The sequence below is a fragment of the Uranotaenia lowii genome, chromosome 1 (genome assembly GCF_029784155.1).
Source record: "Uranotaenia lowii strain MFRU-FL chromosome 1, ASM2978415v1, whole genome shotgun sequence".
Taxonomy (NCBI): Eukaryota; Metazoa; Arthropoda; class Insecta; order Diptera; family Culicidae; genus Uranotaenia; species Uranotaenia lowii.
The window spans coordinates 44,155,454-44,177,807 of record NC_073691.1 but is presented as its reverse complement, the minus strand read 5'-3'; the positions used below and the strand labels follow the sequence as shown (position 1 = coordinate 44,177,807).

Sequence of the window (22,354 nt, the reverse complement as noted above, 5' to 3'; positions counted from 1 at the left end):
AGAGTATTGTGCGGATTCACAACGTACTGTATAATCCACTCTGTCACCACAATCAACATGTCCAGCAACAGAGTCATAGATTCCCCACAAGATCGAGAGAAAACCTAATGCAAAGAAGACCAAACACAGAAAAGATGAAAAGATCCCCTGAATACTTCAGTAAAATGAAGTATAACAGTCTACCAGCGCACTTAAAAATCATAAGGAACAAAGCCAGTTTCAAACGTCAACTCAAAGTTCATATAAAAAACCACTTGGAGAACTTCTTAGTATGAAACAACAGTAAAACAAACTAGATCGTTGAACCTGCCGTAAACCAGTTTTTTCAAAGTCTCCTTAACAGAGAGTAATCTCACTGGAGACTTGAAAGAAGTCCAGTTCCTCACTTCAAACATATCTGCCTGCCACTAATTGCCTCCATAAAATTTTGTTTTTATCCCTCTCCGCCAGCCACCGCCACCGCCCACCACCGCCCACCAACGCCACCCACCACCGCCACCTACAACAGTCACAATTTGAAGAAAATACAGCTCTCAAACAATGAGCCCGAATAATTGAAGCATTTATAAAACAAAAATTCTGTGTAATCACAAAAATTGTACGAAAAATATTGAAAAAAACAAATGAATAAAAAAGTGAGGAGGTTTTATGCCTTCGGGAGAATGGTCTTGAATGGTGACCAACTCCCGGGGGCTTTTCCCTGCTCTGTTAAAAAAAAAAAAAAAAAAAAAAAAAAATTTGGTCAACCTATTCTGGATGTGAAATATTAATTTTAAAGTTGTTTTCCTAAAATACACCTTTTCGTGCATAAAGATGATTTGTAGATTTATTTTTAATATCTGTCTTGAATTAAACACTATCACTTGAAAATATAATATAAGTCTCTTTCAACGTTCCCAAGTTTGCAATGAAGAGTTCGGAATCCAAAACTTAACTTTCATTCACTTGCTTTTATTAGATTGATAATTTTTTTTATGATTTTAATGACATGCGATACTTGAACAAATTTTAAGTGACTTTTTGAATTATTCATCTCATTCTTCGAGACAGTTTTAGTTTTAGTTTTTTTTAAATTCAAAGGTGATTGAAGAGCGATCATAGTAATTTTTAATTTCAAAACTGAAGATTTTCTTAGCACACATTTTTGAACTGTTAAATTCTGACATAAAAATTTTCAATTTTCGGTTCAATTCCTGAACTTAGAACTTAGACTAAGTTTTGGTGTCCTTATGAAAATTTCTCCGGTTTTGGGTCTGAATTCCCGGTTTTCCCGGTGCGATTTCCAATTCCTGATTTTTTCTTCGTTTTCCCAGTTCCGTGGCCACTCTGCTTTCTATAACAGTAATATTTGCATTTTTGTATAACTAATCGAACCGCAGTATACTAATCTTATTAAATGAAGAATTAAAAATGATAAATCTGACTTGCTTCAAGCTAATTTGATCATTAGCGGTTGCTATTTTGGGTGTTATACAGAATACTTTTTCCTTCACTTCTGGGCTTCCGATCGATGGTCAATTGTTCCTCGAACCGCTTAATCACTCGCGACACCGTGGAATTCACGATTCCCAGCGTTTTAGCGATGGAACGATGCAAGAGATCCTTGTTCTCGTGATGAATGCGCAAGATTTTATCACGCACGAGCTGTTCTTTCGACTCCATTTCTGCGAGTTTTGATCACATGACTTTGAAATTTGACGGATGTAAACAATGCTCTATGAACTAAATCCACCCAAATTTTTAATCAATTCTACCCAACCGTTAAAAAGGTTGAGCAATTTCATGGTGTGGCAATTTCATCGTGGACGCCCTTTATGTTGTTCATTTTTTTTAAATGTATTGTTTGGTAATCATAATATTGATACTTTTAAAATCGAAACAGGAACTAATATCAACGAAAATATATTTTTAAAATTTTCAATTATTATCAGGTACAAACATGTACCAGAACGAATTTATAATATTAGTATTGATATTTTTGAAGTTATTACTAAAAAACCTTGAGTTTCCGGTAGTAGACAAGTTCTCGCTTATGAGTTTTGTCATCCTTGAATTTTATTCAATTACATTCGACAATTATACAAGTGCAATTCGTTAGTCTTTCAAGCTTGTATTTAGGCGTTAGGCTTGGAATTATTTAAAATAGGTTAAAAAATCAGTTTACTATTATTCTTGCGAACCAATGACATATGTTTTCAGATCCGCTTGGTGAGTTTCACATAAATGCGAACGGGTACAAAGCACGAAATTTGAATCCTAACCCGCGCGCGAATAACGGGAAATCCTACAAACCTGAAGGGAGTGAAGCCGGCAAAAGAGGAACGAGGATAAAGGAATTGGCAGCGGAAGGAAGCAAGGGAAAAAAGATGATTAACAGCTCCCGGGTCACGCCCACTTTTGTGCCCTTTGACATGCGACTTTTATGCGACAAACAGCAGCGGCGCAACAAAACAACAACGACGTTGACGACTCTCCTGTTTTTCACCGATCCCTAGCTTTACCGGTTTAGATGATGGTGGAACAAAAAAAAAATTAAAAACTTTTATGCTCTCGGAACACGACATCATTTTTAAGAACTCTAAATCGGGTGAAATCTGAAGGTATAGGAACCAACAAAAAAAATATAATCATCGGAACCAATGCGACACACAATCCATCAGAAATTGGGGTGCACAAATGCACACACCTTTCCAATGAACGACTGAAAGAGAGAAAGATCGCTCCTATTTTCGGCCCTAACTGGAATACAAAAACATCATCGGAGGGAGGAAAACTCCCTCCTAAATGTGTGTATCAAACAACGCGTTTGGCAGTTATGACAAACAAGAAGGGATTAACGGTATTAGCAAAATGCTGCAGCCATCACTTGGGTGCACTTTCCGGAGCATTTATGTTTTATGAAAAAAAAAAGAAAAGAAGTCCACCGTTATGGATTTTGATTCCCCCATCAACTAAATAGTTAGAAAAACTGAATGGGCGCTGCACAAAAATATGTATGGAGTTTCCTACCCAATGTTCCGACTCAATGAGGAAGGTTCGGCTTCCAGGACTACCCCGAATAATTTGGTCCAAATTGTGTTCCGACAGACACAGAATGGTTAAGATAGCGGAGGTCTGGGAGGGTTGGGACGATAATTATTATGATAGACAATGTCGGACACCCCCCGGGAAAATGGAGGTTACGCTACTGATCTACTAAACTAGCAGGAGAAAACGGACATAAGTTTTATAATAAACTTATCGTCTTTTTCAATTGATCGAATTGCAAAATTTAGAAACTTTGAACTGAGAGTTCTTGGAATCTAGGAAAAAATGCCGATAATTTTGAAAAAAAAAATGTGCTTATCAGTAGTTTTAAAAGTTGCAATTTTTCTGAATGTTTTGGAGAAAACCTCGCATTTTACAAATTGTGCATTTTGGGCCCAAAAATTCAAAAAAAAATCTAAGCTGCAGGAAGGCTGACCTGAGAATCAAACAGCAAATTTTATGACATTTTAACATTTAGCTGTCGAAAAATTTAGCTACGGCTGTAAAGAAGGTGGCCATTGTGTAATTTACTGTGTTAGGGATTATCCCTGAATTTTTTATCCTTTCAATTGATCATAAATTGTTTGTTACATAAACCTTTTGTGCAAGGTTGGGTCATTCGGCCGAAATTTATGAGGCCGAAAGCCATACGGGCGTTAGGGTGAATGGGTTATCAGTAAAGGGTCCATTTTCCGGCCATTTTAGCGTTCTCAAGAAGCGTTCCTTCTCCCAAGAACTCTCGGGATCCTGGGAAAAAATGAACATAGAGATTATAACTCTTTACTAAATAGGAAACTTTATATCAATGATATTTTTAATTTTTTTAGTTTTTGCAAAACATTTCAAACTTTTTTAGTGCCTCCAAAATTCAATTTAGCAATTGTAAAACCACTTATAAAGATCCGAAAACTAAGAACTTTAACAGACAAACTTGACTGATTTTTGTAACAAAAATTATAAATAATTGAGAACGATTTTTCACTATCGCTTAGCTAGACTTCAGGTTATGCATCAAACTTCGTAAATTTTCAGCTAACTATCCTTTTGATTTAAAATATATCATTTCTTTGCTGATAATTTTGCTACCGTCGACAGTTTATAAAACGGAAGTTCTAAATGATGAGTATTCCAAAATAAAACATTCAAACTCAGCGTTTCTGTATTGGAATTGTGTGGTTTGATAGATTCTTGGTCGTTTTTCACCTTTACACTAAGTTGTCGAACGAAAAACTTTTTTTTATACAATTCAATATGTATTAACCAGTTTATGGAATTGAAATGTCTAAGTCTGAGCCATATATCAAGGTACAACTATTATTTTTTTTGCTCAATCTGATCCATTTTTGAAATTTAAATCGTGTAAAATTTTAGTAAATTAGACTTTTTTATTGGTTTCGGGAAATCTTAGGATTTTTACCGTTTGCGGATTTTTTTATTGCTGATAATTTCCGGTCGGGAAATTCGGGTAGGACACTCTAGTTAACAGGGCGAATAGGCCACTAGGCCGAATTATTCAGGTGAAGGCTGTAAGGCCGAAAGGACGTAAAGCCGAAAGGATGTTAGGACGAATGGTCATAAGGCTATATGGTCATTAGGCCAAATGATCATTAGGCCGATTGAACAATAAGCCGATTGGTCGTAAGATTGTATTGATGTTAGGCCAAATGGTTGTTAGGTCGAATAGTCGATAGGCTGAATGATCATTAGGTCGAATGGAAGACACCGTTGACGCTTATCTGCATGTAAGGTCGAGTGGTTGTTAGTCCAAATGGACGTTATGCCGAACGATCGAATGGTCGAATCATTATTATGCCGACCATTCGGCCTTACAACCATTCGGCTTATCATCTCTATAATCCACTCGATTTATCCACTATCTATTCGGTCTAACCACCATTCGGCCAAGTGATAATCCGGCTTTTCGGCTGAACGACCATTTGGTTTAGCAGAAGGTTGCCAGAACTTTTCCAGGATTTATGCAGGCCGGACAAATCCGGGAAATTTTTTATAAAAACCTGGCAAAATTCGAGCCTTTAATTTAAAAATTGACAACCAGAAATCCGGGCATTCTTTGTTAAAAGCCAGCAATTTCTCAAACAAATAATCAAGACACCAGGCAATCTGGCAACTTTAGTCTAGCATCCATTCGGCCGAATGACCATTCGGCCTTATATCCAAATGTTAATGTGTCTTATCGATCTAGCATTCATTTGGCCTAGAGACTATTCGGTCGAACGACCCTATAACTTTTCTTTAAATCCTAGAATGTTTCTTCATTTATTGCGACCAATATAAAAATGCAGAGCACTGCAAGCCGTTTATAAAATATTTGTATCCCACTCACATTAATTTTTATCAAATGCAATGTAGGCCATCAGGAATGTCCTATTTTTAAACAACGTTAAAAAATTGCAAACTAACTAGAATGCCAACTCGTGTCAAATTCGGTTAAAGTTTCATCGTCCTCCAGAAGCCACATTTTTTTCTCACATTTTTTCTTTTAGAAGAGCTCGTTTAAACATTGTGATTTTTTATATATATAAGAAAAAAATACAATATTTCTTTAAAGGAAATTTTGTATTATTTATTGTTCTAAATCGATTTAGCATTTTTTTTATGCTGTATTGTTATGACTATAAATTTTTTTTGGAAATTTCTTCGAAATTTTTTTTTCTAAAATTTAAGAAGCGAACGGTAGCTTTCTCTTCATTCCGGTTTCCTGGTTCTCTCTTTCCATCCAGATTTCGGTAAGTGTTCAAGAAAATAAACTTTTCAAACACCTTAATTATTTTATACACCGAAAACATCGCATCCTTCTAAATTCTCTCCACAATTCTTTCGGACAACTCTAGCGATCAGAAATAGTATCAGCTCCAATGGCGTTCACATGTTGAGCCAATAACGTTGAACTATCTAGAGCTCATAATTGGAGTAAAGGCTAAATATCGAGTGTGGAACTCTCGATCGCTCAACGATGGGTTAACTCCACTTATTCCAGCTTCAATTGAACTTTTTCAACAATTTTTCAACTTAATGCAAAGTTTCACAAACAATTCCACTAGATTATTACAATTCTAGCTAATATACTTACTTGCTAACATTAAATAACCCGTGTTTATTTGCTTTCGTGAGCAGTCCTTATTTATATTCCATATACACTACTGTATGTGAGAGTGAGTATAAAATTTATTTGATCTATTTAAAGATTCTGTTTTTAAATTTCGGTTCTGCTTTCAAGCTTTCGAGCTTTTGAAAATGATTTCTAATTCGGAAATCCTAATGTTTATCGGAAACTTAATTGCAATCACCCTTTTAAAGCTAACTTTAATGCTAAATATCTTCACTTCGCTTTTATTCGTAACTAGCTGATCCCATACGAACTCCGTTTCGCTTTGAACTTGGAATATGTCATGAACAGTTTGTATGAAAGTCAATTGCCGAAAATTTTCCAGATGCACTTCCGAGTTCATTGGTTAGTAATAATTGCAAAAATATAATTCTTTTTCTGTCGTCTGCTTCTAAATTTGCAATCAGGGATTAATTGACCGTGCCAAAAAAAACCCGTGTATAAATTTTGACTCGATCGTTGCATAGCAACACTATTATTGCCAAAAAGTTAAACCCCTTTCGGTGGCCTCTCATACAATCTTTGATATCTGAAATTGATAGCCTTTCCCTCAAAACTCCTGTGTGCAAATTTTCAAAACAATCCATTGCATATAATGTCAATATGGCTGAATCAGTGAAAAATTAATTAATATGGAGCACCCCTTTCGTCGACCCCTGGCAAAACATTTGACATCTGAAATCGATTGCCTGTCCCCGAAAACTACCGTGTGCAAATTTTCATTACAATCCTATGTCAAATAACGACGATATTGCAAAAATATTTAAATTTGGACGACCCCTTTTGCCGACCCCTTACGCTGAATTTAATACCTGAAATCCATAGCTCGTCCCTCAAAACTCTCGTGTACCAATTTTCATCTGAATCCGATATATAATAACGACAATATCGCATTAACAGTGAATAGTTAATATGGACGACCCCCTTGATCGACCCCTGTTTTTAATTTGGATAAGTGAAACCAATTGTTTGTCCCTCATAGCTCCCATGTGCTAAGATTCATCCCGATCCGATGTATAAAAACGTCATTATAACTAAAACAGTATTTGTGTAGTATGGACGACCCCTTTTGCCGGCCCCCTACACCGAATTTTATACCTAAAATCGATTGCACGTCTCTCAAAACTGTCGTGCACCAATTTTCATCTGAATAGGATGTATAATAACGTCAATATCGTAAAAACAGCAAACAGTTATTATGGACGACCCCTTTGGCCGACCCCTTACACAAAATTCAACACCTGAAATCAATTGCTCGTCTTTCAAAACACTCATGTTAAAATTTTCATCACAATCCGACAAAAAATGACGTCAATATCGCGAAAACAATATTTGTCTTGTATGATCGACCCCCTTCAGAAGGGGTCATCCGAAAATCTGAAAACATTTTTCATCTTTCCTAGTCCCAATGAGCATCCATGCCAAATTTCAGACCTCTAGCTCTAAAGACGGCTGAGTGTATAGAGGACAAACAAACAAACAAACATACAGAAATTGCTTTTTATATATATAGATAAAAATTTTGCAAAAGCAGTAGAGGACATAAAACTCTACTCAAAGTCATTTTGGGAATTAACTAAAATTCTTGAAAAGCTTCAGTTGCCAATTCCTACTTTGAAAAATACAAATAAACTTCTTTTAACTAACGCAGAAAGGCTTAAAAATAAGCCCAACAATTTGAGTCTGCACATGATTTTAATTTAAACGTTGTAAGTCCAATTGATGCTCAAATTTCCTTTGAATTTGATGATATTTTTTCTAAGCAAAATATATTTGAAAGTTCTTGTGAGATAAATATTGATGAACTTGAATTGGTTTTCAAAAAATTTTAAAATATGAAAGCTCCGGGGGAAGATGGGATTTTCTATATTCTTATTAAAAAGTTGCCTGAAAGCACTTTAAATTTTTAAGTAAAAATCTTCAATAAATGTTTTCACTTTGCTTATTTTCCAAATAAATGGAAAAATGCCAAAGTAACTCCAATTTTTAAATCGGGAAAAAGTGCTTCAGAGCCTTCAAGTTATCGACCAATTAGTTTGCTTCCTTTTATAAGTAAACTCTTTGAGAGAGTTATTTTGAATAGAATGATGATCCACATTAATCAGAATTCTATTTTCCCTGAGGAACAATTTGGTTTTCGTCATGGACATTCTACTACACATCAACTTTTGAGTGTAACTAATATGATTAACGCTAGCAAATCTTAAATTTATTCAACTGGTGTTGCTCTTCTAGATATTGAAAAAGCTTTTGACAGTGATAGGCACAAAGGTTTAGTAGCTAAATTAGCTCGGATTTTTCTGTATATCTCACTAAAATTATTCAAAATTATTTGATTAGCCGAACTTTACAAGTAAGCTATCAAAATTCATGCTCTGAAAGGACACCCATTAGAGCTGGTGTCCCTCAGGGCAGTATACTTGGGCCAATTTTATACAATATTTTTACTTCTGATCTGAAACATCAGGATAACAGAAGGAAAAGGTAGAAGATTATTTGCTGATGAAACTTTGCTTTCAGCCAAAGGTCGGAATTTACGGGTGGTACGCAGTAGATTGCAACAAAATTTCAATTCCTTTTTGAATTACTTGAGAATGTGGAAAATTTCTCCTAACGCTTCCAAAACTCAACTTATTTATTTCCTCATAAGCCAAGAGCAAATTTTTTAAAACCTAAGGAAATCATTCCATAACTTTTAATGGGGTTTCATTAGAATGGTCTGATCACGTGAAGTACTTGGGACTTACACTTGATCGGAATCTTACTTTTAAAAATCACATTGAAGATATTCTATCTAAATGCAATTAATACACTAAATCTCTCTATTCTCTCATCAACAGTAAATCCAAGATGTGTTTGCGAAATAAGATGCTCACCTACAAACAGGTGTTCCGACCAGCGATAATGTATGCAGTTCCGATTTGGTCTAGCTGCTGCACGACGAGGAAAAAAACCATCCAGAAACCAACCAGAGGATTCAGAACAAGGTTCTAAAAATGATTTTGCGGCTTCCACCTTGGCACAGCACCGAAGATCTTCATCGGATTGCGGGCATTAAATCTACCGAAGAGATGGCCAACAACATCATCTTCAAGTTCAGAGGCAAATCGATGCAGTTTTCCATCGCAGATATTCGTTCTCTCTATAATTAGTTTAATTTTAGGATAGTTTTAGTTTTTAGTTGTAAGTTTAAAATATTTTTGACATTACAGGATGTTCTACTATGTTGTGATAGCTTGGCAACACTGATCCTTCATTATATGCGAGTGTAACTAGAGAGAACAAGAAGATGATCATTAATAAAGAACCTATCGTAAAAGCCACACGCGTCGTGTTTCAATCCCAACATTTTTGGCGACGAGGATGGGATTAAATTCGTTTTTTAACGGTTCTAAAAGTTAAAATGATTAAATTCGAGTGCAATTAATACAACTACGCAAGCGAACCCAAGATTAAATTCGATTGGAGTTTTTAAAGTTGCTAAAGAAGTGTAGCATAACCTCAAAGTGAAAAAAAGATGGATCCCTCCAAAGCGGCTCTGTTGCCGTTCGATGTTTCGGATACTGGTTCACTCGGAATCAGATGGGCGAAGTGGAAGAGATCGTTAGAGTTATTCCTTGAAGTGAATTGTATTGTGCTACCATCCAGAAAACGGTCGTATTTGTTGCATTATGCCGGGACCGAAGTCCAGGATATTTTTTATAATTTGGAAGGGCATGACGCGGTTGCTCCATACGGCACAGATGTGTATCGAGAAGCTGTTCGTTTGTTAGACAATTATTTCGCAGCATTTCTTTTGAGCGTTTCAATTTTCGGAGAATTAAACAACAAGATGGCGAATCTCTTGATAAGTTCATTCAGCGACTCAGAGACCAGGGACGTCTTTGTGGCTATGGTGAAGCTCTGGATATGCGCATAACCGAGCAAGTGTTTGACAATAGTAATTCGGACGCATTAAGAGAAGTGATTCTTAAAAAGAAACTCATGACAGTTCAAGAGATCGCAGAGGAAGGTCGAATCTTGGAAACATTAAAAGTGAATAAAGAACTTTTGAAAAAGCCGACTGATGAAAACGCTATCGGCCAAGTACGAAGAAACAAAGAAGAACACTGCTATAGATGTGGTGAACAGGGCCATTTTGCCAACAATAAAAAGTGCCCAGCTATGTCGGAATTCTGTAAGAAATGCAACCGCAAGGGACATTATGCGAAACAGTGTAAAACAAAATATAAAAGTGCTGGGGAGCAATCGCGAAGCAAAAATAGGGTCCGACAAGTGAGATGTAGTGACAAATCGAGTTCCTCGGGATCTGACTCGGAAGAATCCGACAATCAGCTAGCTCAAGTATATGCAGCTGAGTTAGCATCGGACGTGGTGACGTGTTTCGTGGGGGGAGTTAAACTTAATTGGGTGGTTGACTCTGGGGCTCATGTGAACGTGATAAACCGGGAAACTTATAAACTATTTCGAAAAAATGGATGTATAATGACCAAATCGGAGAGGTCATCTAAAGAACTGAAAGTGTACGGTGATGGAAGACTAAAAGTGTATAAAGTGATTAAAATCGATATTGCTACAAAGAGCAAAACAGTGCATCATGAAATCTACGTAGTAGAAACGAGAAGAGGAGCTAAGCTTCTGAGCAAGAAAACATCGATGGAGCTAGGACTACTGGAGATCCATGGCGAAATTTTCAACATCGGGAAACCTTGTGAGCCATCCATTGGCAAGCTCAAACATGTACAGGTGGAAATAAAGATTGACAGTGCGATTCCTCCAGTTCAACAGTCCTGTCGTCGACTTCCAATACCGCTTCAACCTTTGGTGGATGAGAAATTGGAAAGCCTATTGAAGCAAGACGTAATCGAACCCGCACCTTTGGATATAACGTGGGCTTCTCCATTGGTGGTAACGCCGAAGGACGGTGGTCGAGATGTACGAATCTGCGTGGACATGCGAAAAGCCAACAAAGCAATTATTCCAGAAAAGCATCCATTGCCAACGTTCGAGGAAATAATGCCCCACTTGGACGGCTGTAAGTTATTCAGTAAAATAGATCTCGTGAAAGCATTCCACCAAATCGAGCTTGCTCCCAACTCACGGGACATAACGACCTTTGTTACTCAAGATGGCTACTATCGCTACAAAAGGTTAATGTTTGGAATGAAGGTCGCAGCTGAAATTTTCCAGCGTTGTATAGAGCGAGTGCTAAAAGGGTTGAAAGGAGTCAAGGTTTTTATTGACGACATTCTGGTGTACGCATCAAGTAAAGGCGAACACGATATCCGACTGAAGGCAGTACTAAACCGACTAAAGGAATTTGGATTCACGATAAACGAGGCCAAGTGCGAATACGGAAAATCATCCGTTGTATTCATGGGTCACCTGCTATCAAACAAAGGTATCCTTCCATCGGACGATAAGGTGAGTGCCATTAAAAATTTTCGACGACCTCAAAATGCTACCGAAATGCGAAGCTTTTTGGGTTTAGCCAATTATGTCGGTAGATTCATACCAAATCTATCGACATTAAGCACCCCACTTAGAGACATGACAATCAAAAACACGAAATTCCGATGGAATTCAGCAGCCAAAACTGCTTTCACACAAATCAAAGAAGCGTTAGCCAACCCTAAGCACCTTGCGTACTATGGTACCCAGTACCCAACGATATTAGTAACTGACGCTAGCGATACGGGATTAGGCGCAGTACTCCTACAGGTAGTAAGATCGAAACCTAGGCCCATAAGTTATGCGAGTAAGAGTCTTTCCAAAACCGAAAAGAAATACTCAACCCTAGACAAAGAAGCACTAGCCATAGTGTGGGCGACGGAGCCCTATGAAATGTACCTTCGAGGACTAGACTTTACGATCGTAACGGACCACAAGCCTCTAGTAAAAATATTCAGTGAGTCTTCGAAGCCAAACCAACGCCAAGAAAGATGGGTCCTCAGAATGCAATCTTTCCGGTACAGTATTGTTTATTCACCGGGAGAGACAAACATCGCCGATCCCTTGTCGCGTCTTTCCGAATGCGATATAGCAAAAACATTCGACAAACAAACAGAACATGTTTTAAGCGCTATAGTTGAAGTTACTAAACCAACTGCCCTGACTATGTCCGAAATCATTCGTCAATCCCAGGAAGACGAACAAATCCAATGTGTGAGGCGCGCATTGCTGGATGGCGACTGGAACTCGGTTCCTAAAGGGTTCCTTCCATTCAAGACCGAGTTATGCTCAGTGAAAGATGTACTGCTACGAGCTAACAAAATTGTGATCCCAGAAGGACTTCGAGCCGGTGTGCTGGACCTTTCCCACGTAGGTCACCCTGGAAAAGAGAAAATGAAACGTCGATTGAGAGCTGCTGTGTGGTGGCCGGGAATAGACGTGGATGTGGAGAAAAAATGCAGAAGGTGCGTAGAATGTCTAATGGTAAGCCTACCTAACAAACCAGAACCACTCCGTATTCGAGAATTGCCGTCCACTGCTTGGTTCCATTTAAGCGCTGACTTCTTAGGTCCTCTGCCAAACGGAAAATATATCTTCGTTTTGGTGGATCTGTATAGTCGGTTTGTGATTGCTGAATTTATGACCAGAACTACTTCCGCCGATGTTATCCGCTTCCTTAAACAAGTCTTCACAAGAATGGGCCTCCCAACAGTTTTGACCACAGACAATGCGAAAAACTTTTCAAGCCAGGAACTCAAGGACTACTGCGTTGACTTCGGTATAAAACTGTCACACACAACACCATACTGGCCAAGCGCAAACGGAGAAGTGGAGAGGCAGAACCGATCTCTGTTAAAGGTTTTGAAAATAAGCCAACAGAAAGGTACAAATCTGGAGGAAGCCCTACAGGAATACTTATATATGTACTCTGTAACACCACACAGCGTGACCGGGGTTGCCCCCGCAACATTAGTGTTCGGTAGGCGATTCCGTGATCTGTTTCCACATTGGAACGAAGTTGAACCCTTGGACGAAGAAATGCGCGATAGAGATAACATCATCAAACACCAAACGAAGGAGAGTCGGGACAGACGAGTGGGAGCCAAAGAAGCATCTATCCAGGTGGGAGATGAGGTGCTAATGAAAAACACGCTGCCAAGAAATAAACTGTCTCCAACTTTCTTGCCGACTCCCACAACAGTAACTACCAAGCACGGTAGCTCTATCACCGTAAAGGCTCCATCTGGACAAGAGTACACACGAAACAGCTCGCATCTTAAACTCATACCACGAACACAAGAAGAACGTAACCCGGTGTCATCGGATGCCTTTGAAGCTGAAGAGTGGAATAAGGAATCGTCCGGAAGCAGCCGCTCCCGTCCAACGCGTATCACATCTGCACCCAAGAAGTTCGAGGACTACATCATGCAACCGGAAGATAGTGTCTTCGAATAAACAATATGAGATATGTTGTGATAGCTTGGCAACACTGATCCTTCATTATATGCGAGTGTAACTAGAGAGAACAAGAAGATGATCATTAATAAAGACCCTATCGTAAAAGCCACACGCGTCGTGTTTCAATCCCAACATACTACATAAAAATACTTGATTGCGCTCAGCAAATTTAAGTCGAATAAATAAATTTTAGTTATTAGTTAACTATAGGGCTTTGGACAGTTCATTATTGAACTGAACACCTAATTTAATGTAATAATGTAATATAAATGTTTTGATGAATTGGTACGAATAAAGACATATTTAAAAAAAATGGAGAATTTGATCATCCATATCTTTGAAAATTTTCAATAACGGCTAAATCTATGTTGAAATTTCTCATTTAAACTTACAGATAAGATCATGAACTACAAATAAATTTTCTGAAAGATATAAATCTCCCGTCCATTTATGAGAAAAACATGATTATTTGGAAACCACCGCTTGAAGTTGTCCAGAAGACTCATACAGGTGAGTGTAAAAAAGGCTAGCTGAACGATTAATACCGGTCCGGCATTGAATCTTATACCGATAGTTCCACCTCCAAGGAAGTTCATTATTGGAGTATGGTCTGGTTTGTGGGGACACGGTAGATTTTCTTGACCCCATAGTAACATTTTTTGTCTTGTCAAGATCTTTGGAATATCCGTGTACATCCGATAACCAAATTGTTCATTCTCCTTTGTATAATTTTTGATAACAAAATTTGCCCTGTGAACACTTGACATAGTACTAGAAGTGAGTGAGAACCCACATGAGAACCCATATTTGTGAAAAAAAAAAGTTCATTATTCAACAGGAAACGAAAATGGATTAAATCATCCAGCAATTGTTGTGATCTGTTTTTTGTTTTCCAATTTAACATGAGCATTGTTGCCTTGATGATCAGGTTTATCAGGTCTGTTATTATATCCTTAATAACAGCAGCGAGGGCACTTAATGACCCATACAGGTGTTAAATATCGATTCACTCGAAATGAGATGGCTGGCGACCGAAGCAATTCCAACTTTGAACTTTACAGAAGGAACCTGACCGAAATCGATTACAGCTTTTTTAGTCCTAGCAGGGGTCATTTGTCTTCTGACAGGTGTGATCGCTCGATTTTTATTACCACCTTTCTATAGGACAGAAAACTCAACTACCCATTAGACTGGCCCAAATTTGTATGGGATGATTTTTACAACATTTTTTTCAACGCGGCACCCCCTAGATTGGTGCATTTAAGTGAAAAAAACGACTTTCTGAAAGTTTCAGGTCATTTGGAAGAAGCACGAGCTGGCGCAAAGGACTTGAAATTTGTATGGAGATTTCCTGCAAAATGTATGAAAAATTGACATTCTTTCACTCTTTGTGTCCTAAAATATGTTTCCAGTATGCTAGAAAGTTCAGAATATCAGGAATTGTAGTTCAAAAATTGTCAAACAAGTTTGTAGAAGATTATGACGCGATACGAGTTGACTGTGATGAGTTATTTGCAATTATATGCGTAATTTTTTTCGCGTTTCATCGGTATATCGTGAACGGTGTATAGGTGGATTATTAGTACTTACTTGATCGAATTGTCACACTATGATAATAACAGATAGAAAGTTTGTGTCCTAGGCAAAGTTGTAGCTTATTTAATAACAAATATCTGCAAAAAGTTGAAAGAAAGTCACAAATTTTCTATTTGTTATTCTTATTGTGTGACGATGTGATCAAGTTAGTGCAATTATTAGCCCATACTCCGTTCACGATATATCAAAGAAATGCGAAAAAAAATCACACATTAAATTGCGGATAACTCATCACAGTCAACTCGTGTCGCATCACAATCTTCTACAAACCTGTTTGTCATTGTTTGAACTACAATTCCTGAAATTCTGAGCTTTCTAGCATACTGGTAACATATTTTAGAACACCAAGAGTGAAAGTATGTCAAATTTTCATACAATTTGCCCAAAATCTCCATACAATTTTCAAGTCCTTTGCGCCAGCTCTTGCTTCTGCCAAATGACCTGAAACTTTCAGGTAGTTATTTTTTCACCTAAATGCACAAATTTAGGGGGTGCCGCGTGGAATATAAGGATATTTTTTGTTGTGGGCCAGTCTACTACCCATATTTCCGCCTGCCGGAGCAATGGTAAAAAAAATCATGCATCCCAACGTATGGCTAAAGCATAAAGGTACACTTACATATTATCCAGTCGCGTAAAATTGGCAGCGCCACAGATAAACCAATCAATAAATCAAATTTGCGGTTCATGACTAGCAATTTCCTTATCGATTTCACCGCAAAATGGCTCCCCTTTTTCGACCGCAAATCGGAACGGTTTAACGATCAGTGTTGGTTGGTGTCCTCCGACCGCGGCCTTTCGTTCCGTTTCGTTTTGTTTGTGCCGTTTTGATTCGATTTGTGGTCACTCTGCATGGCATACCAGCGGTAGTCGAAGGGCCAAGTGGACATACTTTCCTTCCGGATATACACCCAAGTTTCCGGTCCTTCAGTAAAAGGTCTGAATTGGTTTATTTGTCATGATGGATTTAAACTTTGGATACAAAATTCAGCGGCCGTTCTGAGTGATTTGGAAAACGCAGCACAATCAATTTACGCATTAAGATGAACCTCGAAGCTCAGCCAGTTTTAAAATGGCAGACCTATCGGCAGAGGGTGTCCAATTTGCCCCAACTAAGTCGACAAGTTACAGTTAAAACCCATTTTCATATCAATTATACATGAAAAATCAAAACTTTAATGACGGGTAAAATCGAGAAACGCTGTGTTCATCATGTAGCAGTGTAATCTTTTCAGATCAATGTTTCTAACCGAGGGCTCATTATGCCCTGATTTCCCCTACATTTCTGTAAAAATTTGTGTAGTTAGTAAAGTTAGTGTTTCAAATGAAAACACCTGCACTATTTCGCCAGTGATTTTTTAATGCCAATAGATTCCACCATGCAAAGGTTCAAAATCCTTTCACATCCTGCCCGGAAACCACAAAAGCTCGCCCAACTTTTGGCCACAAATATCCGCCGAATCGCACTCGGTACGGCTCGGCTTGACGTGGTTGCAAAATTTTGTATTCCAATACCGTAGCAGGGACCTCAATGTGCCACAAAAGTCTGCAAGCCACAGCAAATGGTAAATGGTCAGTTATGTCGGCGATAAATAATTCAAGTCGCTGTGCAGCAACCACTTCGATCTATTGTCATCATTCGTCATCATTGATTTGCCGGCCAACATTCTCATGGGACGGGCAGGAATGGACCAATTCACAGGCCTTTTTTCCTGAAAGAAGGTGACTTCCCAATCCTAAACGAGGACCGAACGGCGCGTGGAAGGAAACTTTTGACAATTGATAGTGATGCAACCGGTGGTGTCTGACTGTCTGTCTGTCCTTTAGTTATTTTATTCACTGGATTTTTTTTCCTCCTTTAAAATAACCCTCAATCATTCGGATTTGTGCAACGAGGGGGACACACAGACAAAAACTGCAAAACCGGACCCACAAATGCCATGCCATAAAATTTGTCAAAGGAAACAAAAAAGTCGATAATCGTCGCAAATTGTTGCAAAATGGATGGGAATTTGCAGCCGAAGAATAGCCGGAATGTGTTGGCCTCCTGCTGGCTTTGGCTTCTATCATGTTGTATGATTTATGTCCTACGAGGTCCTTCGGTCGGTCCCTCGAATCGGATTGATGGGGACAGGACTGTCGGAGCTTCCCTGGTGGGACAGAAGAGAGAGAAAGAAAAACGGCGAATGACACTCAACCAAAGCCATCACCGCAGGACTTCATTCGGAATCTATGAACAGAGGCTGAATAATGAACAACCTGGAGAAGAGAAAAAAAAAACTCCAAGCAAACATCAATAACCGGTTTCGAACTCGCCACTCTAGGTCGATGAATGATTTATGAGTCGATGCGGTACCTTAACATACACAGAGTTTGCCTTTGACGGGGTTGACAATTTTCTCTCTAACTATTGAATCTATGAGTTGTGGCTTATTCATGAATTTACATGGTTTCAGTTCCATCATTTGCAAGGAAATTATTGACGGAGGTTCTGATTGGAATCGATCAAATCATCCTATATAGGTTATCAAAAGTTTCACTTTCATCATGCTTCATAATTGATAAGAGATGGACCATTATATTAGTCAGATGTGGGAGCCAAGATGAGAAAATGTCAGTCATAAATATGGTTGCCTGTTTGGAACCCGTATAATCAGTCGAATGAGATAGAAGGCGATGTTTCAACCAAAATAAGAAAAAGCATGACGTTGTGTTGCGGTAAGTTTTGGATTTTGTACCACCCTAGTGTGTCTTTGGCGTAATGACATCATGCCAAATCGGGCCAAAATATGACGGGTCAATCATGCTGCTTGATCATCGGCAATAAACGCTTCTGGAGACATTCTTTGATATAGTTCTGGGTGTTCATTGTTTCCTATATGACGTACAGGCTATATATTTTGCCGCACTTGCAAATTGCCTGTCACACCATCACCTTCTTGTCAAATTTTTTTGGTGAAAATGACCTTCCCAATTTCGGGGATATCCTTGTCCTTGCGTACAGTGAAGTATTGTGGCCCAGGAAAGGGTTTTATAGGCCAATTTCACCTACGTTTCATCGTCCATGATAATGCATCCAGAACTTTTGCAAAATATTGAATCATACAGTTTCCGAGCTCTTAGTTTGACAAAAGCGGATTGATTTGGGTTCCTGGGTTTTGCCCCCGCCGTGGCCTAGATGATAGCGTTCAAGTCTTCTAAGCCAACGGTTGTGAGATCGATTCCCGGTCACGGCATACATAGTACACATTCTGTGAGTTGGTGGTTTTAGCGTTTGTAAGATGCTAGCCAACATATCCTCGGAAGATGTACTCTTCGAGGAAACGTCAAGTTTCATTGAGATCCGATGTGTGTTTGTGTTCGTTTTTTTAAGGTTTTTTCTGCTTCCGGTACGTCTTAAACCCAAGTCGTTCTTGAGCACGCATTACTTTAGACGTCGAGGTCCCGACTTTTCTCGCCACATCCCGAATGGAAGCCGGTGGTTCCCTGACCTTTTTGTCAATAGCAGGACCTACAGGACCAAATTTTCGATCCCTCTTCGGTTCATCTTCAAATGTACAATGTTTTTGCAAATATTTTTTGATAGCTTTCCGTACTGCTCTGACGCTCACATCCTCTTCTTTGGCCAATTTTTCCACTGAGATTCCACTCACAGTACACCACTTTTGCACGATACTTTTTCTCTTCTCCGGAGTACAACCACGCACTTAATGTTTTTTATCACGTCACAGAAATGTGTAAACAAAAGGACGCAGCCAGTAGGATTCGAAAAAAAATATTCGATTCAAAATGACCGTTAACATTAGGTGTGCTTATAATTTCTGAAACAGTTTCTATAAACTTTAGACATAACTAATCATTATCTAATGATTTTTTTTTGTTGATCAATGTTAACCCGGTGATCAAAATGCTCCCAGCTTACGTTAGGTAATTTTTGATATGCTTATTTAGACTTTTTTTTTTAATTTCAACTTTTTTTTAAATTTTATAAATTTTAAATATTTTATAAATTTTGTAAATTTTGTAAATTTTGTAAATTTTGTAAATTTTGTAACTATTGTAAATTTTGTGAATTTTGTAAATTTTGTAAATTTTGTAAATTTTGTAAATTTTGTAAATTTTGTAAATTTTGTAAATTTTGTAAATTTAGTGAATTTTGTAAATTTTGTATATTTTGTAAATTTTGTAAATTTTGTAAATTTTGTAAATTTTGTAAACTTTGTAAATTTTTAAATTTTGTAAATTTTGTAAATTTTGAAAATTTTTTAAATTTTGTAAATTTTGTAAATTTTGTAAATTTTGTAAATTTTGTAAATTTTGTAAATTTTGTAAATTTTGTAAATTTTGTAAATTTTGTAAATTTTGTAAATTTTGTAAATTTTGAAAATTTTGTAAATTTTGTAAATTTTGAAAATTTTGAAAATTTTGAAAATTTTGAAAATTTTGAAAATTTTGAAAATTTTGAAAATTTTGAAAATTTTGTAAATTTTGTAAATTTTGTAAATTTTGTGAATTTTGTAAATTTTGCAAATTTTGCAAATTTTGCAAATTTTGTAAATTTTGTAAATTTTGTAAATTTTGTAAATTTTGTAAATTTTGTAAATTTGTAAATTTTGTAAATTTTGTAAATTTTGTAAATTTTGTAAATTTTGTAAATTTTGTAAATTTTGTAAATTTTGTAAATTTTGTAAATTTTGTAAATTTTGTAAATTTTGTAAATTTTGTAAATTTTGTAAATTTTGTAAATTTTGTAAATTTTGTAAATTTTGTAAATTTTGTAAATTTTGTAAATTTTGTAAATTTTGTAAATTTTGTAAATTTTGTAAATTTTGTAAATTTTGTAAATTTTGTAAATTTTGTAAATTTTGTAAATTTTGTAAATTTTGTAAATTTTGTTAATTTTGTTAATTTTGTAAATTTTGTAAATTTTGTAAATTTTGTAAATTTTGTAAATTTTGTAAATTTTGTAAATTTTGTAAATTTTGTAAATTTTGTAAATTTTGTAAATTTTGTAAATTTTGTAAATTTTGTAAATTTTGTAAATATTGTAAATTTTGTAAATTTTGTAAATTTTGAAAATTTTGCAAATTTTGCAAATTTTGCAAATTTTGTAAATTTTGTAAATTTAGTAAATTTTTTAAATTTTGTAAATTTTGTAAATTTTGTAAATTTTGTAAATTTTGTAAATTTTGTAAATTTTGTAAATTTGGTAAACTTTGAAAATTTTGTAAATTTAGTGAATTTTGTAAATTTTGTAAGTTTTACAAATTTTGTTTATTTTGTAAATTTTGGAAATTTTGTAAATTTTGTAAATTTAGTAAATATTGTAAGTTTTACAAATTTTGTTAATTTTGTTAATTTTGTAAATTTTGCAAATTTTGTAAATTTTGTAAATTTTGTAAATTTTGTAAATTTTGTAAATTTTGTAAATTTTGTAAATTTTGTAAATTTTGTAAATTTTGTAAATTTTGTAAATTTTGTAAATTTTGTAAATTTTGTAAATTTTGTAAATTTTGTAAATTTTGTAAATTTTGTAAATTTTGTAAATTTTGTAAATTTTGTAAATTTTGTAAATTTTGTAAATTTTTTAAATTTTGTAAATATTGTAAATTTTGTAAATTTTGAAAATTTTGCAAATTTTGTAAATTTTGTAAATTTAGTAAATTTTGTAAATTTTGTAAATTTTGTAAATTTTGTTAATTTTGTAAATTTTGTAAATTTTGTAAATTTTGTAAATTTTGTAAATTTTGTAAATTTTGTAATATTTGTAAATTTTGTAAATTTTGTAAATTTTGTAAATTTTGTAAATTTTTTAAATTTTGTAAATTTTGTAAATTTTGTAAATTTTGTAAATTTTGTAAATTTTGTAAATTTTGTAAATTTTGTAAATTTTGTAAATTTTGTAAATTTTGTAAATTTTGTAAATTTTGTAAATTTTGTAAATTTTGTAAATTTTGTAAATTTTGTAAATTTTGTAAATTTTGTAAATTTTGTAAATTTTGTAAATTTTGTAAATTTTGTAAATTTTGTAAATTTTGTAAATTTCGTAAATTTTGTAAATTTTGTAAATTTTAAAAAATTTTTCAAATTTTGTGAATTTTGTAAATTTTGTAAGTTTTGCAAATTTTATTAATTTTGTAAATTTTGCTAAATTTTGTAAATTTTGTAAATATAGTAAATATTGTAAGTTTTACAAATTTTGTTAATTTTGTAAATTTTGTAAATATTGCAAATTTTGTAAATTTTGTAAATTTTGTAAATTTTGTTAATTTTGTAAATTTTGTAAATTTTGTTAATTTTGTAAATTTTGTAAATTTTGTAAATTTTGTGAATTTTGTAAATTTTGTAAATTTTGGAAATTTTGGAAATTTTGTAAATTTTGTAAATTTTGTAAATTTTGTAAATTTTGTAAATTTTGTAAATTTTGTAAATTTTGTAAATTTTGTAAATTTTGTAAATTTTGTAAATTTTGTAAATTTTGTAAATTTTGTAAATTTTGTAAATTTTGTAAATTTTGTAAATTTTGTAAATTTTGTAAATTTTGTAAATTTTGTAAATTTTGTAAATTTTGTAAATTTTGTAAATTTTGTAAATTTTGTAAATTTTGTAAATTTTGTAAATTTTGTAAATTTTGTAAATTTTGTAAATTTTGTAAATTTTGTAAATTTTGTAAATTTTGTAAATTTTGTAAATTTTGTAAATTTTGTAAATTTTGTAAATTTTGTAAATGTTGTAAATTTTGTAAATTTTGTAAATTTTGTAAATTTTGTAAATTTTGTAAATTTTGTAAATTTTGTAAATTTTGTAAATTTTGTAAATTTTGTAAATTTTGTAAATTTTGTAATATTTGTAAATTTTGTAAATTTTGTAAATTTTGTAAATTTTGTAAATTTTGTAAATTTTGTAAATTTTGTAAATTTTGTAAATTTTGTAAATTTTGTAAATTTTGTAAATTTTGAAAATTTTATAAAAATTGTAAATTTCGTAAATTTTGTAAATTTTGTAAATTTTGTATGTATGTATCTTTGTACAGTGATCATAGTGATCGGTGTTCAACATTCAAATCAAAACAATGAAACTTTCAAATCTATCAAAAGTTACATTCAATAAATTTCTTCGATTAAAGTTTTAGTAAGTATTGTTGAAATTAAAAAAAAAATTAGATGATATCCGAATATTTTTTACCTCATATTT

The 22,354-nt window shown here is 34.7% G+C and overlaps 1 protein-coding gene across 1 annotated transcript; it reads left to right on the top strand.

Moving 5' to 3' along the window:
* The first annotated feature begins 9,870 nt into the window (after positions 1-9,870).
* LOC129759612 (uncharacterized protein K02A2.6-like) lies at positions 9,871-13,561 on the top strand. The gene is made up of 2 exons (XM_055757086.1): positions 9,871-9,922; positions 9,987-13,561. The coding sequence occupies exons 1-2, from the start codon at positions 9,871-9,873 to the stop codon at positions 13,559-13,561; spliced, it is 3,627 nt and encodes a 1,208-aa protein (XP_055613061.1).
* Positions 13,562-22,354: the final 8,793 nt, after the last annotated feature.